This window comes from Colias philodice, chromosome 18 (assembly GCF_061535455.1).
Source record: "Colias philodice isolate Cphi_HAF_F1 chromosome 18, ilColPhil1 Martin Lab GWU primary, whole genome shotgun sequence".
Lineage (NCBI taxonomy): Eukaryota > Metazoa > Arthropoda > Insecta > Lepidoptera > Pieridae > Colias > Colias philodice.
In genome coordinates this window covers 4,736,208-4,751,543 of record NC_143103.1, presented here as the reverse complement: position 1 = coordinate 4,751,543, position 15,336 = coordinate 4,736,208, and the positions used below count along the sequence as shown (strand labels likewise).

The 15,336-nt window shown below is 33.2% G+C and overlaps 3 protein-coding genes across 3 annotated transcripts; 2 read left to right on the top strand and 1 right to left on the bottom strand.

The window, feature by feature from the left end:
- Positions 1 to 436: 436 nt before the first annotated feature.
- On the bottom strand, positions 437 to 2,550 carry LOC149480411 (phytanoyl-CoA dioxygenase, peroxisomal-like). The gene is made up of 4 exons (XM_089706430.1): positions 2,303 to 2,550; positions 1,874 to 2,047; positions 1,230 to 1,400; positions 437 to 759 (listed from the first exon to the last, which is right to left on the bottom strand). The coding sequence occupies exons 1-4, from the start codon at positions 2,495 to 2,497 to the stop codon at positions 508 to 510; spliced, it is 792 nt and encodes a 263-aa protein (XP_089562556.1). The 5' UTR covers positions 2,498 to 2,550; the 3' UTR covers positions 437 to 507.
- Positions 2,551 to 3,954: 1,404 nt separating this feature from the next.
- LOC149480409 (N-acylneuraminate-9-phosphatase) lies at positions 3,955 to 15,249 on the top strand. The gene is made up of 5 exons (XM_089706399.1): positions 3,955 to 4,175; positions 9,329 to 9,503; positions 10,751 to 10,835; positions 12,031 to 12,253; positions 12,720 to 15,249. Exons 1-5 carry the CDS (start codon positions 4,074 to 4,076, stop codon positions 12,882 to 12,884), a joined length of 750 nt encoding a protein of 249 aa, XP_089562525.1. The 5' UTR covers positions 3,955 to 4,073; the 3' UTR covers positions 12,885 to 15,249.
- On the top strand, positions 4,209 to 6,877 carry Neurochondrin (neurochondrin). Its single transcript, XM_089706397.1, has one exon. It carries the CDS (start codon positions 4,510 to 4,512, stop codon positions 6,721 to 6,723), a length of 2,214 nt encoding a protein of 737 aa, XP_089562523.1. The 5' UTR covers positions 4,209 to 4,509; the 3' UTR covers positions 6,724 to 6,877.
- Positions 15,250 to 15,336: the final 87 nt, after the last annotated feature.

Genomic DNA, 15,336 nt, shown 5'->3' with positions numbered 1-15,336 from the left:
TTATCAAATTGATATTAAGAACAATAGTTACAGTGAGTATTCAATTATCTGTGTCCCAAAAATAACATTGAACGTAAAACAAATAACCCGTTTTTTATATTATATAGCTAAAGATAAAACCGCTTAAATGGTCAACTAGTGGTACATCCACCCTATATGGAGGAATTACTTTGTGTAACAAAAATCAGTTTATCTTGTAACTTAAATTATTATTTTTTACTTTCAATGTGTGAATTTTTCGCATAGATAAATATTTTAATTTAACTGCATTAAGCCGTTATATTTAAATTATTTATCTATGCAATTAATTAGCATAATCGATAAATTATTTTAATACGTAATGTTAAGCTCAATTTTCTCATATTTTTGGATGCAATGCATAATTTCATAATTCGTAAAATAAATGTATAGATGAAATGAAAAATAAAAGAAAAAGTAATCACAGCATCTATTTATTAAAGAATACAATAACTTATACACTAACGTCACACCATAAAAACAAACAAATTACGCCTCATATCGTTTAGCTATCGAGGCATCGCGGCCCCTATTAGCCCCACGGAGCACCCATCCCGCGCCGGGCCAAGTGGGCACCCCTGTGAGGGGCCTGTCGTCCGCGTCAGTCACTTGCATGAGCATCATACGGCGGGTCTTGTTGGACAGATTGGGTGTGCTGCCGTGCACCGTGAAGTAGGAGAAGATGACGACGTCACCAGGCTCCACGTTGAGGGGAGTCGCGCCCTCGATCGAGAACTTTTTCTGTTGAACAACATTGCATATTTTATCGTCTATTTCAATAATTATTGACAAATAAAATGTCTTGTAGCAGGGCGAACTACATGGTTCTTCAGAACACTTTTATTTCATTACTAGGTTTCCGACCGCGGCTTCGCCCGCGCAGTCAAAAAAAAACCCGCATAGTTCCCGTTCCTGTGGGATTTCCGAGATTGCGTCATTTTCCCGGGATAAAAAGTAGCCTATGTCCTTTCTCGGGTATCAAAGTATCTCCATACCAAATTTCATGAAAATTGGTTCAGTAGTTTAGGCGTGATTGAGTAACAGACAGACAGACAGAGTTACTTTCGCATTTATAATATTAGTATGGATTTTATACAATTAACAATATCTACTAAATACAAAAACAATTCTTAACACAAACATACACTGATACAGATTCTTCACAAAACACTTTATCATCATAACACTAAATGAAACTATTAAAATAATACCTGATCAACATAGTGGAAATTGCTTCCTTCTTTAGGGCCAAAGTCTTCTAGGGGTCCCAATTTATGTGATCCAGGGTACACGAACAAAGTTCCGTTGTGGGGAGTGGCAGTGTCCAGGAACATAGCTGCAGCAACTACTGAGTCCTTCTCGTAAGGGAAGTAGTGGTAATCCTAGAAAAAATCGACTTTGTAAATCTTCTCTATAATAGGCATAAAAATGAAATGCTAAATTTGTTGCTGAGCGCATTTCGAGAACGGTTGAACCGATTTCGGTAATTCTATTTTTATAAGCTTGAAGTACGAGGATTGTTCTTTTAGAGAGAAAACGTGAACATGTACCACGAGAGAAGCCAGGGCGGACCGCTAGTCATAAATAAAAATAATCGTAAGCCAAATATAGCAGCAAACATTTTTCTAACCATAACCAGCAGTTATTATCTGCTCTAATGAGTCAGAAACACGATATTACCCTACACGTCGTTTATTATTTTCTTCCCAATTTTTTAAATGGATACTTTTTACATGAATCTTGTTAAAATACAGAACATATTAACTAAATACGTTTATGATATTATAATTCAAACACTTTTGAATACGAAAACCTGACGTTATTAAACTTCAATCTAAGTTTTAGTGAAACTTACTTGATGCATTGGGTAGTTAGCACCCTTTTCTGGGGGCTTGTTGTTAGCCTTCGTGTGGTGCAAGATTATGTTCTTTGTGTCCATAACATCTTCCAAGGCATCCAAGAGATCTTCATTGTACAAATATTTACCGAAAACTTCATGATGCATCTGCAGGTTGTGGATAGCTTTCACCTATAGCAAGTGTTTAAAAATTGTTATAAAATTTAAACGATAGTATAGCCTATGGTTACATACTTTAATGTATATTTGAGACCACATTAATAATACCTAATTATTAAATTGCACTGAACGAATTTAACAGCTACAAGATAATTGGTCATTCATTTTTCTTAAATAAATGGGCAGAAATTAATTAGTAAAATATTTAAAATTAAGTATGAACTATTCAAAGAAAATTTTAAGCAAAGAAAAATTAAAATTACTTACTGTAAGTTCACTTCCACTTCTATCTTCATCAGTTCCAACCCACGCAGCATCAATTTTATTATCTTGCTTCAATTTGAATAAGTTGTCATACTCTTCAGAGATTCTCTCCAGCTCCTTGCCCTTGATGAGTTTCTTCAAATGGATGTATCCATTGTCTTTATAGAACTGCACTTGTTCCTTCGTAAGCCTCACCATCTTGATGGTTGTTTGGTAACTGACCGTGAAATTATTGTGTCGGTGATTTATACAATACATATATAGGGAAGATGTTATCAAAAGCTGGTGTCACGACCCGTGATAACCATGTACATGTCATAAAACACATGATTTTTCGCGAAAACCATAGTACGGTATACGGTCTACGTGATGTTTAGTTCGTCTACATTTATTATGTCAATAAATGATGATCATTTTTTACTTTATCAATGTAAAAATCTTTAATGGAAAGTTTAAATTCTTAAAGTTCTTTAGCTAAGTGCTTTAAAATCTCATTTGTATTCGATAAAGTCTGATTTGACAAGCGCTATTATATGAAAGAAGGTAAATAACATTCCCAACATAAAAACATAATCGGTCGTTATTAATTATAATTAATATTTAATTGGCAATTATTGCTATTTAAAAAAAATCACACACACACACAACTAATATGGATACTGGATAGCTTTTACCTATGATTCGGTTTAAAAAAAATTAAATCGACTTCAAAAACAAAAATTATCCGCTCAGAAGCAGAAAATAAACTAATAATACCTAGATATTGTTATAGGCGCTTCTCGTCTAATTAAAATCTGTTGCAGCCACGTTGCAGCAAAGACATGGTGTAAAACAAGCTGTATTTTTAAATGAAAGGGTAGACTTCATAGGTATTAAGTATTCGAAATTAAGTCTACCCGTGTCCAGTGCATCAGCCAACAACCGTGTGATGATGGATCTTATAACAGCTTCATCAGCTAAATAGTACCATTGTTGCATTGTTACTAAACACATACATAATTTATATATGCAATAATTATTTAGCTCAATTGCAACGTGCAAGTGCAAGTGGATAAAAACTCAAAAGTGACTTCTAAAATTTTTAGGTAACTATTAGACGCATCTCAGGATTTTATTCAAACTTTGTGCGACAATACAATAATTCAATCAGGTTATCGTGATAAGGATACTAGATGATAGGATTAAATAATTTCCTTGCGTATGCTCTGTATTATGTGAGACAACTTAGAATATTCTGCGTGTTTTTTAGTTTATTTATGTATTAACTTTATTTATGAGATAATGCTACAAACTATGTATAAGTTACAACATTATAGTAAAGAGAGCACCCTTGCGCAACATTCGAGTATCATAATAACATCCTGAAGAACAAACACCCTTAAAATACATAATACATATCGCTCTCAGTTGTTGTTTGCACTCAAAAGAAAACGCATGAAATAGTAAAGTCTATACCCTCTAGATGGCTCTGCTATTAATAAATGTTTATAAAATTTTGTGGTTATCTTATATAATTGTGTTAAAGTTAAATGAAATGAAAATTATGGGAAAGTACTGACGGATATTCATACAATAAATGAAAAAAAAAAACTTTGAAACCAAAGAGAATAGACTTTCTGATCTCTACTCTCATGACATTTGACATTTGAGTAAAAATTTTGTTTTTCACGATTGTATTTGAAGGGCAATTCTGTCAAATCATAAATCTACGTTTCACGTATAGGTTGACACAATTTTGTTGCAATTTATTTTTATCATTTTGTCTTAAAATAATATGGATGGTGTTTACGAAGATAACTATGTGTCAACTATCTTTTTTGATTTAGATAATACTTTGATACAAACACGCGCGGGAGACGCAAAAGCTTGCAAAAAGGTAAGATTCCCTTTATGTTGACATTGCCACGGTCATGGTTATATCACTACGCGCGCTGTCATAGCCAATCTACGCCGTTGTAGATTCGTACGCCGTCGATAACTTACTTGTGTTGCACCCGCGTGTTCGTCGATTCGTTTATGTTCCAGTGTTGTATAAATAGAACTTTCATAGTTGGAGAACGTGAGCTCAACGTCCAGATTTAGCTATTTTGAAAGAGAACTCGTGCTATTAATAAACGTGATGTGAACAGTGTTCGCTCGATTCAACAGCTTCGTGCTCTCAGTGGTGCGAGATCTATAGCGTTTTGTAAACGCAGTGTATTTAATTCAAAATGGGTGAAATATCAGAGCCAATAAAAAAATGCATACTCATACTAAAAGCTGCTCAAAGCGATACCGAAAAATTCGCAGCCCTCTTTATGGTAACAAAACTCGTTAAAGGAAAGGACTGCAATGCGGCGGCGAAGAAAGCCTTATTTGAAGCAATAGGATTTAAATTCCTGAAGAAACTCCTGACTGGTGCAAATGCTCAAGATGATTGCCCTCCCTCTGTTTACAAATCAGTTGCACTCTCAATACTAACATGCTTTTGCAATGAACCAGAACTTGCAACTCATCCTGAAATGCTTGAAAATATACCAGTTTTCCTTGATATAGTTCAAACATCTGACAATGAAGACTATGATGATAACCTCATCATCATCAGTGAAGCCTATACCTGCCTGCAATGTATTGCTGAACAAGAAGCTGGACAAAAAGCTCTTATTGAAGTTGGTGCTATTACTAAAATGTCTGAAATTTACTCCCACCAAAGTTTTCAGACTGATGAAGCATTGAATATTTTAGTGAAATTGGTAAGTCGCTATGGCCCTACAGCATGGGGCAATGACCCAAAACCTTTTCATGCCCTGGTCAATAAAATTGCATTGGATTTTGCAACAGACCAATCTGAGCGTAAATTTGAGCTAGCTACTATATTAAGTGCCCTTTTATATAGTTGCAATAAAAACACTATCCTACCAGGAGCATCTGATGAAACTTGGCCTCAAAGTATTTACAGAGCACTTCATGATATTCTTACCAGCAAAATAGGAAAAAACCAAAGAGATCCTGCTTTGAAATTGGCTGCCAATATAATAGATCTATTAGGTATTGAATGGACATTTAATGATGAAGAGAACCCAAAGAAGTTCTTCCTTTTGCTTTTACAATTATGTGCCATTGAAATCAGAATGCAACTAGAGGACAGGAGTTTCAAACAAGCTTTTGCTAATGGTGACTTGGTTACTGCATGTTTTATTGTACTAGAGTCCTCTATCAACTATATGGCCACAGATCAACTGGATTTAGAACAAAAAGAAAAGCAATCTGTATATACAAGTCTAAAGGGTGCTTTTAATGCTGTTGTCTCCTTACTAACAAAAGTTTCAAATGATAAAAACAGAGATAAACTCCCTGATGCAGAGAAAGTATTTGTGTGTGCAATGGTAAGAGTTTTAGTTGCTTGGCTAGCCCAAGAAACTACAGCAATGAGGGACCAAGTGTATAACTTACTACCATTTATGTTTTCCCTGGCCAATGACTCCTTCCATGCTTATAGATCAAGAAAACTAGCTGAGAAAAATAAGTCTGAAGGAGAACCAATGGACACTGATACAACTTTAATGGGACAGATTGACTTGCTAAGGTTGATGTTACCTGCCCTTTGCCATCTTGTTGTAGAAGATAAAGCTAGAGACATTGCTTTAAACTTGAAACAAGAAGACATTTTGTATGAAGCAATGAGCTTCCACTGGTCCATTGTTCATTATAAAAAGCCCCCCATTCCAAAATCAGAGAGGGGAAAGGCCAGAACTCAACCAGAACCGGAATTAGATCCAAAAGTTTTAGAAGACATGAAGGACTCAAGGGCAGCTATGGTTAGCCTTTGTAATATATTCATGAACCTCACAGTGTTAGCTCCAAAAGTAGTTGAAAACAGTCTTTTATTTAACACTCTGCTCAAATTTATATTCAATAACCTCCCAGAATTGAAAAATATACCTGAGAATCTAGTATTACATGGACATCTTGCTGTCTTAGGATTGTTATTACTCAAGCAACAAGCCAATAAAGTTAAGAAGAATGACTTCTCAATTTGTAGATACATTCAGTCAACTATACGGTTCCTGTGGGATGCGTATATGGTTGATGAGTCTAATGACCCCAGTGCTCTTGTTGTATCCATGACCTACAAAGAAAATTGGAATGAAATAGCAGATCTCTGGTTTTTGGGCATGCAAACATTGAGTGGTGTTTTGACAATTGTTCCATGGATCTCTGAATTTGCTATTGAAAGTGGGTGGGCAGAAGGTATTGCCGAAATGTTAGCTAAAGTAAAAGTAGGCACGCTAGCTCCTAATATTAAATCAGCATTTGAAGATTTCCTGTGCAGATTAGTTGACTCAAATGAAGACGCCAAAAAGGTATTAAAGAAAGGTGGTGCATTAAAAATGTGCAGAAGCCACAGAATGATGGATCTAGGCAAAAAATTATTTGGTGATTAAGAGTGTTCTTAACTAAATATAGCTTTTAATATGTGTGCTATTAATACTTTTCAACAATGGTAACATTGCTATTGTAAATAATGTTTATGGAAATTAAAACTATTTTCAAATGTTAAACGCATTGATGTTTTTTCAAATAAATAATTAAAAGCAATGTCTGGGTTTTATTATTAGTAATAATTCATTAATAAAATAAGAGTCAAATAGGGTGATTGCGCTGGTTTTCGTCCAGTTATGGGAGTTGCCAACTTTGTGATGCGAAATAAATATTTTGGAGCACCCTTCCTTAAACATATAATATTTTTATTTAGTCCTTATATAGTCTTCTTTAAGATAATATTAAGTGAAAATAAATCATTTTGACGTATCTTTTTATTTAAATTATTTTCTGCAAAAGTAGGGTAAATGCTAGTTTTCGTCCAAAAAAACTGGTTTTCGTCCTAGTGTAAGCTAGTTTTCGACCACCGTGTAGAAAAAGGAGGGTAGGTCAACTATTAAGTTAAAAACCAATTACAGGTAAATATATACTTTTATTTAATCAACATCACAATTTCTCACTACCTTACAGGTTTAGTTTTACTAATAATAATCAATATAACTAGTCAACACTGAGATCTATGTAGCACTTGGCAGTCTTTATATGCGTTAGTGATGACTGATTAATCATTCGTAATAAAGAAAGGAATGCGTACAATGTAAATGAATAAAGTAATAATTATAGGACTGAGAAATTACATCAAAAAACAGAAATATTCCTTCTAATACTTTGTTTATCAAATGAAACGTACTATATTAAACACAGCCATAATAATACGTTTTAGCTACTAAAATAAACTATACTATACCTTACTGAACTATGCATTATTGTCTTACTGATGCCTTTATTAAAGATTCTTCAGTGTACGTAGCGTTTTTTTTTCTAGCTTTCTTAGACTCCTTCGAGGCCATCTAAAAACAATAAGATCTTTCTTAGGATACGTTGAGTAAGGAAAATAAAAAAATATTGCATTGGCAAAACAGACCTAGAATAAAAGATGATACTCAAGTGAATGATAATCAAGAAAAATACAGTGTATTATGTCTGACCTACCCCCATTTATGCCACGAATAATTGACTCTACTTCACATAAGGAGAATGATACATGACTGAATGAATGACAATATTAGGTACCTACAACACTCTGGCCCTCACCAATTATTTATAAGGAAGATACTGAATAGAAAACTTTTCAATACGTAAAAAAGACGAAAAGTACTGCAAAAGAATAGCCATTTTTAATTTTTGTCCACTCCAATACTCATTCATGGACGAAAACTGAAACGTTTAAAGCTAAATTTAGTTTTCGTCCACTTCTTTAAATATTTTTTTATTTTGGCAGCACTGACAAAGCAGTGGACGGAAACCAAAAAATCTAAACTAATAGCAATAAAGATCACTTCGGGAGAAACTATTCAGTATTTTAAAGGTCCGATACAGTAAAAAGAACCTAACAAATATTCACGTAGCTGTTTGAGTTTTCGTCCACTTGGACGAAAACCAAATATTTTGAGAATTTGGTAACCTAGTATCCGTCCACTTAATTTTTCGAAGAGTATTATAAAAAAAGTATGATAAACACTTCTAATTGCGTTTAATAGGCTTATAACTAAACATACGTACCAAAAACATTACGTTAACTAGCTAAAACAGAGATTTAACTTACCATGAACTTTTCTCGCCGGCAAATTTTTCTCTCGCGCGATGACATCTGCAAGGCACGGATGGGAAGCGGCCACTTTTACGTTAATTTTTTGAACTCTCTTCTTGTCAAATCAAATTTTGATGTTGATAGTACTGTTGCTTACACATTAAGGACCGTAAAAAGTGCAAACTTGCGCGGGAAGGTAGGTTTGTATTCAAGTTTTACGCACGTGATTGTAGCAGGTCAGTCAAATGGACGAAAACCGAAACTGGACGGCAAACCAGCGCAATTACCCTATGTCAGTGGTATTATCTTACAAACTGCAAATGGTGCCAACTAGCAGGTGAGTGAACGAGATCTTAAATTTAACAGTACAATGAACTCATTCTATTTATGACATACACCAATGCTTCCTTAACACTGCTGAAATAAACAAATCAAATTTCCATGTTCACCTATTTATGTTGAAAATTAATTACTTAGTTCCTGTGTTTTAAAAATTAGGTACCTACCGACTTTTTTTCACCATGTTTAATAAGCTTATTGTGAAACTTGTTCAATACAAATTATTTTCAGTCATCATTTTGCTTAAACATATTAACATAATTAAAATAAGTTTTATTAATTTGGGTAACACTTAATTTTTTGTTTTTTTTTTTTCATAAGCAAAGATTGCACAGTGTTTTGTTTTTCTTTTCAAGTAATTTCTTAAATTCATGTAGACGTATATTCTTTTCAATAATATTACATATGACTGTCTATTTTCTCCTGTGGGATAAGGTGATTCAACGTCCCCGAATACGTGTCACGCCATTCATTCGTTAGTTACGTAACAAAAAATGCTAAGAGTCAGCACCTTTAGTTTATGTTTGATGACTGACAAACATTATTCATTATACCCACGTCAATAATTGTCTCAACAGCTAGTGGAGATCTTGCATCAGGAGTACGGTGTTCCCCATGACGTGGCATCGGAGAGTGCGGCCATGTTTCTGCGCGCGTTCCGCGCTCGCCCCGACGATGAATCCTACGCAATACACGAGTGGCCAGCGCATTTGTGGCGCAATTGTTTACCAAAGAACTATAGACATATCGCTAGTGAGTATTTATTGTTAATTAAAAAACAAAAATGACAACAACATTCTGTAACTTTTTGGGAGGCATGAGTTGATTCGTAGTAACTTTTATACAAAAGTAATAAAAAAATAATCGCCTCCTTTATTCTGGGTTTGATTCCCGGTCTCCGTGGTGGTTGGGACAAAAAAAAATGACACAAGGCTGATCATCTACACCACTTCCTTAAAGAAAATCGATCAGTGAAACAGGTGTAGGTATATGGTAGGTATACAACATACCTGTAACCTGCCTCATACCTATAATTCCCCAAATAAAAGAGATAATTTTCAATTTTGCTTCATGATCTTATCAAGATGCATTTGGTAATTACTAAATAGGAAAGTGGGAAAGGTACAGGAATTATTAAGAATTAACGACTTGCAGTCTTATTACATAATGTACAACGGTATTTTGAAGTCGCCAGGTTGCCTATTCACACTTTAGTATAACTTTTTCACATTATACTTTGTTCGAAAGGAAATTAATTTTTACTAATTCACTATACTAACACTAGTGCGGCGTGCAGTTGATTACCCAACCAAGAAAGGTATAATTATCATTTATGTGGGCTTGACTAATGAATACCTACTCATGTTTACGATGAATTTGTATTTTTATTCACGACCTTTCAAGGAAGTTTCATTTTAGATACGTTGGTTGGCAATATGCCCAGAACGTCAGTTTATATCGCAACTTAATAGCCCATTAGGCACGAGTTTCAATGTTGCTTTTTACGTTTTAATTACCGGTGATTATTATGATGTGGGATGCATTCACATTGCACATGCGTAATTTTTGCGTTGCATGTGTACTCATTCAGTAATAATCGCCGCTAATTTTAATATAGCCTACATTGCAGCGCAGGATCTGTGGCTTTACTGGAGAAATGGTAAAATCGAGAGTAGGACACATCCACATGCTTCGCGTTGTGTGGAGTGCAAAAGCCATTTTTTTTTTACTTTTTGTAAAATTAAACCGAAAATTGTTCTTATGGGAGCAGAGCAATGGTCATTATTCGCGATTATTGACTTGCTCTGTGACTATAAATTTATTCCAAATCAGTTATACATAATTTCAAAGTTCTACCAAAGTAATTTAGATACTTAGGTACTGAATTTTGCGCCTCAAAATCAACTTTGTTCAACCAATACTTATATATCAATTCACAAGATATGTACATAATAAACAAACTTTGTATGATTTATAGCAACTGTTTTCATTATTTTCAGAAAATATATCTGCCGAGTGGTTAAAATTGCGATTTAAATATTTAGCTCTTTCGCCAGATGTTATACATCTCTTGGAAACTTTAAGGTACGACCTAAATGTCTTTTGATTTTTATTATGTTATGCAGAAATATTTACAAGAGCTTGCGCCATAACTCCCTTTTCTGAAGCTGATCAAAATATTTCTTCATGATGTAACTTTTTTACATGATAGTCAATTTCTTTTCAAATGTTTTTAATGGGAGATCTAAACATTTAATTAGAGGAATTGACAATAATGTTTGGAGAGATTGTTCCAAGTTTACTCAAGTTCTAGAGCAAAAAATGTCACTTTTGTACTATTTTAAGTGCATTAAGTATATCATATTTCCGGTTGTAATGATATAAATTCTTGGAAGAATTTCTGAATTTTGCATGGTCTTATGTGGTTTTTTCTATCATCACCATAAAATCATTGGCATCATTACATTTAAATGTCAATTCTTCATATCTCATGTATTTCACACGCCACATAATACTGTGTTTGTTGGGTATTTCTTATAATGAGTTCTGAAAATGTCATTTGAAGTCAACACCAATGTCTTGTGGAGGTACGACACTTTTTTGGCAGACAATTTTAATGCAGTAATTTTAGGCGAGTGTTATATCGACCTCTACAATGAATTGGGTTGGCTTTGAGCGCATGTTGCTAATGAATTACTTGTTTTTCAACAGTTCAGTTGTTGCTCAACGAGTGACATACTCTGGGCGCCGCGTGCCCTACACTTAGGTTTGAATTGTATTTGTAAAATATATGAGGAAGTACACCAAGAAGGTAAAACCCATTGCCTCAGAAATTTTACTTAACTCTGGAGATATTTTGTGGTGTGTATACTTGTAATGTTGATATGTTGAATAAAATGGGTAAACCTTTTGTTTGACAGCAATATCAAATGGAGAATTACATTGAAATATCTCCATTGTTATTATTTTATATTATAAGAAATGCTATGTTGATGTATGCTTTTCAATCTAGAATCAAAGTTAATCTTCTCAAAACGAACAAGTAAAAATTATGACACAATTCATCAACATATCACTATTATCATATAAGTCTTTTGCATATAGTTTATACGTTAAATTATATGTGATAACTTGCATTTACTTTCTACGATTGCATTTATTTCTACGGTTGTATGAGAGTTGATCATTGAAAAGTATGTGCAAGCGTGTTGATCGTGTGCTGAGTTTCAGCATTGTGTTGAACGGGTAATAACAAAAAAGTGGTGAATGAATGGCACAGGGAGGATTATCTTCTCGGTCTTATCACGAATGGGCCATCGCGGGCTCAGTGGCAGAAGGTCGATAGGCTTGGCCTGCGCAAGTACTTCGACTGTGTGCTGGTCTCCGGGGACCTGCCCTGGGAGAAGCCCGACCAGAACATCTTTCTAGAGGCCTGCAAGCTGCTCAACGTCGAACCGCGCTCCTGCATCATGGTTGGGGATAAACTCGAAACTGATATAAAGGTAAATAGTCGCATTGTTGACTCATCAATCATTCGATATTATTTTATCATGAACATAGTGATATAATTTACTTGAAAAATTATCTATTTAATCTTACCTTATTGAATTAGATTGTCATAGATTTATTGTGAATGCGAATTTCCATGTATCTTGATGGCTTTGGATACATCTCAAATATCTATGTCTACGTGATCTGTCTATAGGATCAATTTGTAAGCAAAATAGTATTGTTGGTGTCAAACAACAAAGGTTATGACAGTGTAAATAAATTATTGCAATTGCTCCTGTGTAAACATTTTAGCAGTAGATATATAATTATTTGAATATGTTAATATGTACACTGATAATGCTAATAATAATTACTTGCCCGCTTGGCCAAGTGACCCCAATTATAAATTTAGTTCTAATTTAATTATGTTCTTCAATAATGCGACATATTATAATATAGTTTTATTTATTATTCCAGGGGGGTAAAGATGCAGACCTCCTAAGTACAGTTTGGGTGCCGCTGTACACTGACGACTCGGAATCGGACCTTCCCGATTTCACGATACAAAAGGTCACAGAGTTACCTGAAGTCTTGCCAAATTCACCGAAATTCAAACGCTCGGTACAAAGAACTACATGCTAAATTTTATATATATGTACTTAAACGGTTATGGTCGGTTTCATAGCTTCTTGATATGTTCTGTTTAGCATAGTTGTCAAACAGACTATCGGTTACATTATCAGCAAATGGTGACACCAATCCTTTATATTCTATCAATCTATTAGATAGAAGTATCTGAAACATGATAATCTTTAAAATTTACTTATTAGTGTATTATGTACTGGGGTTAGTGTTATTTATTTGAAACATTACTTAATTTGCACCTTAGAAATCTTTGATTGGCCAAAATTCCATACTTACCTATAATATTTCATTTGGATTTTTGAGCCAATGTTTGAACTCGTAAATTATTTTTTCACTATTTTCATTCTTGCGTAGATAATACATAATATGTATATCTCCTTAGTATCTTAATAAAAAAATAAACAAAAATATTTTACATGCAATTTACACATGTAAAGAAAAAACACATGGTTCGTATGTGAGTGAAACTTATATGTAAGATATTTTTACATTTCTTTTAATAAGACAGTTTGGGGTATTATCAGAGCTCGAATAAATGTAAATAATCACAGCAAATAGTATAGTATTATGGAGTATTTACACATTCGTGTGAAAAGCTAGAACATAAGCGAGACGAATAACGAACACGTATAAAATATATAAAAACGAAGTACTGGCTATTCGCCTTTTGATTCGCGTAAAGCGGTTATTCGTATGTAATCAAAGAGTATTCTTATGTAATGAAAGGTTTTACAAGTTAAAAGGAAAATGATGAACACGAATGTGTAAATGCACCATTATAGTAGAGATATGATTTAAACTTTAAAGTATTAGACTTACATATGATATGTCGTCTAGATGGAGCTTATACACATGGCATTCCCTGTGGTCCTATATTGTATGTATAACATAATCAGATTGATATATGTGTTTGTCCTGCAAAAGTATTGTGTTATAGATTTTATACCGTCTAATTGACATTGATGTAAAACTAGTGTTAGGTATTTCAAATATAAAGAAACAATTTGGAAATATCAAAAATATATAATGAAGTTACTAACCTGTAAAATATGTATTCAATTCACAGTGTATAAGTATAACTTCAAATATAAACTACTAAAAATTGAGCATCAGCTCATTCCTTTAAACACTGCTTAACTAAGGTAAAAAAATATAGTAAAGTAGTATTAAGTAGAAAAATGTGTAAATGATGTTAGTCATATATTTCTTAACCAGTTACCAAATAGTTCCTTCTGTAAATACGAAACAGTTGCTATCCCATGTGCATAATCAGTATTCAAAGTACAAAGGATACAGTACAAATTGTGATTAAAAAAACATCATTTCTTAAAGAAACTCCTTACTTAATTTGCTTTTTATATATGTAATTGCCTTTTGACTACTTAGAACTTTCGCCTATAATTGTTAGCTGTAAAGAGGCTTGTATTCTTACATTAATGCCTCGCACTATTTTTAATTCGTAATTATCTATATCTTGAACATGTGTCACAAATTTAATCTCTTGTACTTAGTCACAAAATCTGCTATTATCATTTATTTGTAATTGACTCTTCCACCAGCTTCATCAGCATTTTATTATGCATATTATAATGTAAATAATAAGTATAAATTACTAAGACATTCTGTATGTATTGAGTCCATTGGAAATAAGGTGTAAGGGTCAAAAGTACCTGAAATTTTCTCATTGGCAAGGCACAAATTATAGTATGTATTGTGAATTTTTAGTGGTACATATGTATTTTAACATATTTGGCTAGACATGTGAATATGAATTCTCAAATTAATGCCACACTTAAATATTGTAAAGAAGCCTTGTTACATGAATTTGTAAAGTTAATTTGCCAAATAGTTGAAATGTCTACTAATATTATATTATATTGAGAACTTTGGGAATTCAAACACGTTATATAAATTGTGTGTAAGAATGTTGTATAGACTGTAATAATTGTGATATTCTCATTATAATTTAATCTCTTCTGTGCTAAAGATACAAATAGGAAATATATTATTTTCGTACTTCTATGACCTACCCAGATGCTTCTAAATGGTGAATGTTGTGTATTTTCTATATTTTTTATAATTAGAATAGAAGAGATTAATGTTAATTTAAAATTTTATAGAAATAGTGTAAGTAAATTAATAAGGTTAACTTCTCAATGATGAGAATCTTTTAATTTTGAGTTTTGTTATGTAATGATAGATTGTGTCCAGAGTAATGGATAAAGTTTCAGATAATTTCACATGTCCCTTTCTTTTACAGTATGGATTCCATAATAATGTAAACTATTGGTCGGGTATACTGTGATTAAGGTAGGTCTTTCTTTGGGTACTGTTATGGATCTATTACATTTTATTTTTTCTATATTTGTGTTTTATTTAAATTTCCAATATACCTATTTACAAAACATTTTCACTTATTTCTATCTTTATAGTATTTCAAGGAGTAAAA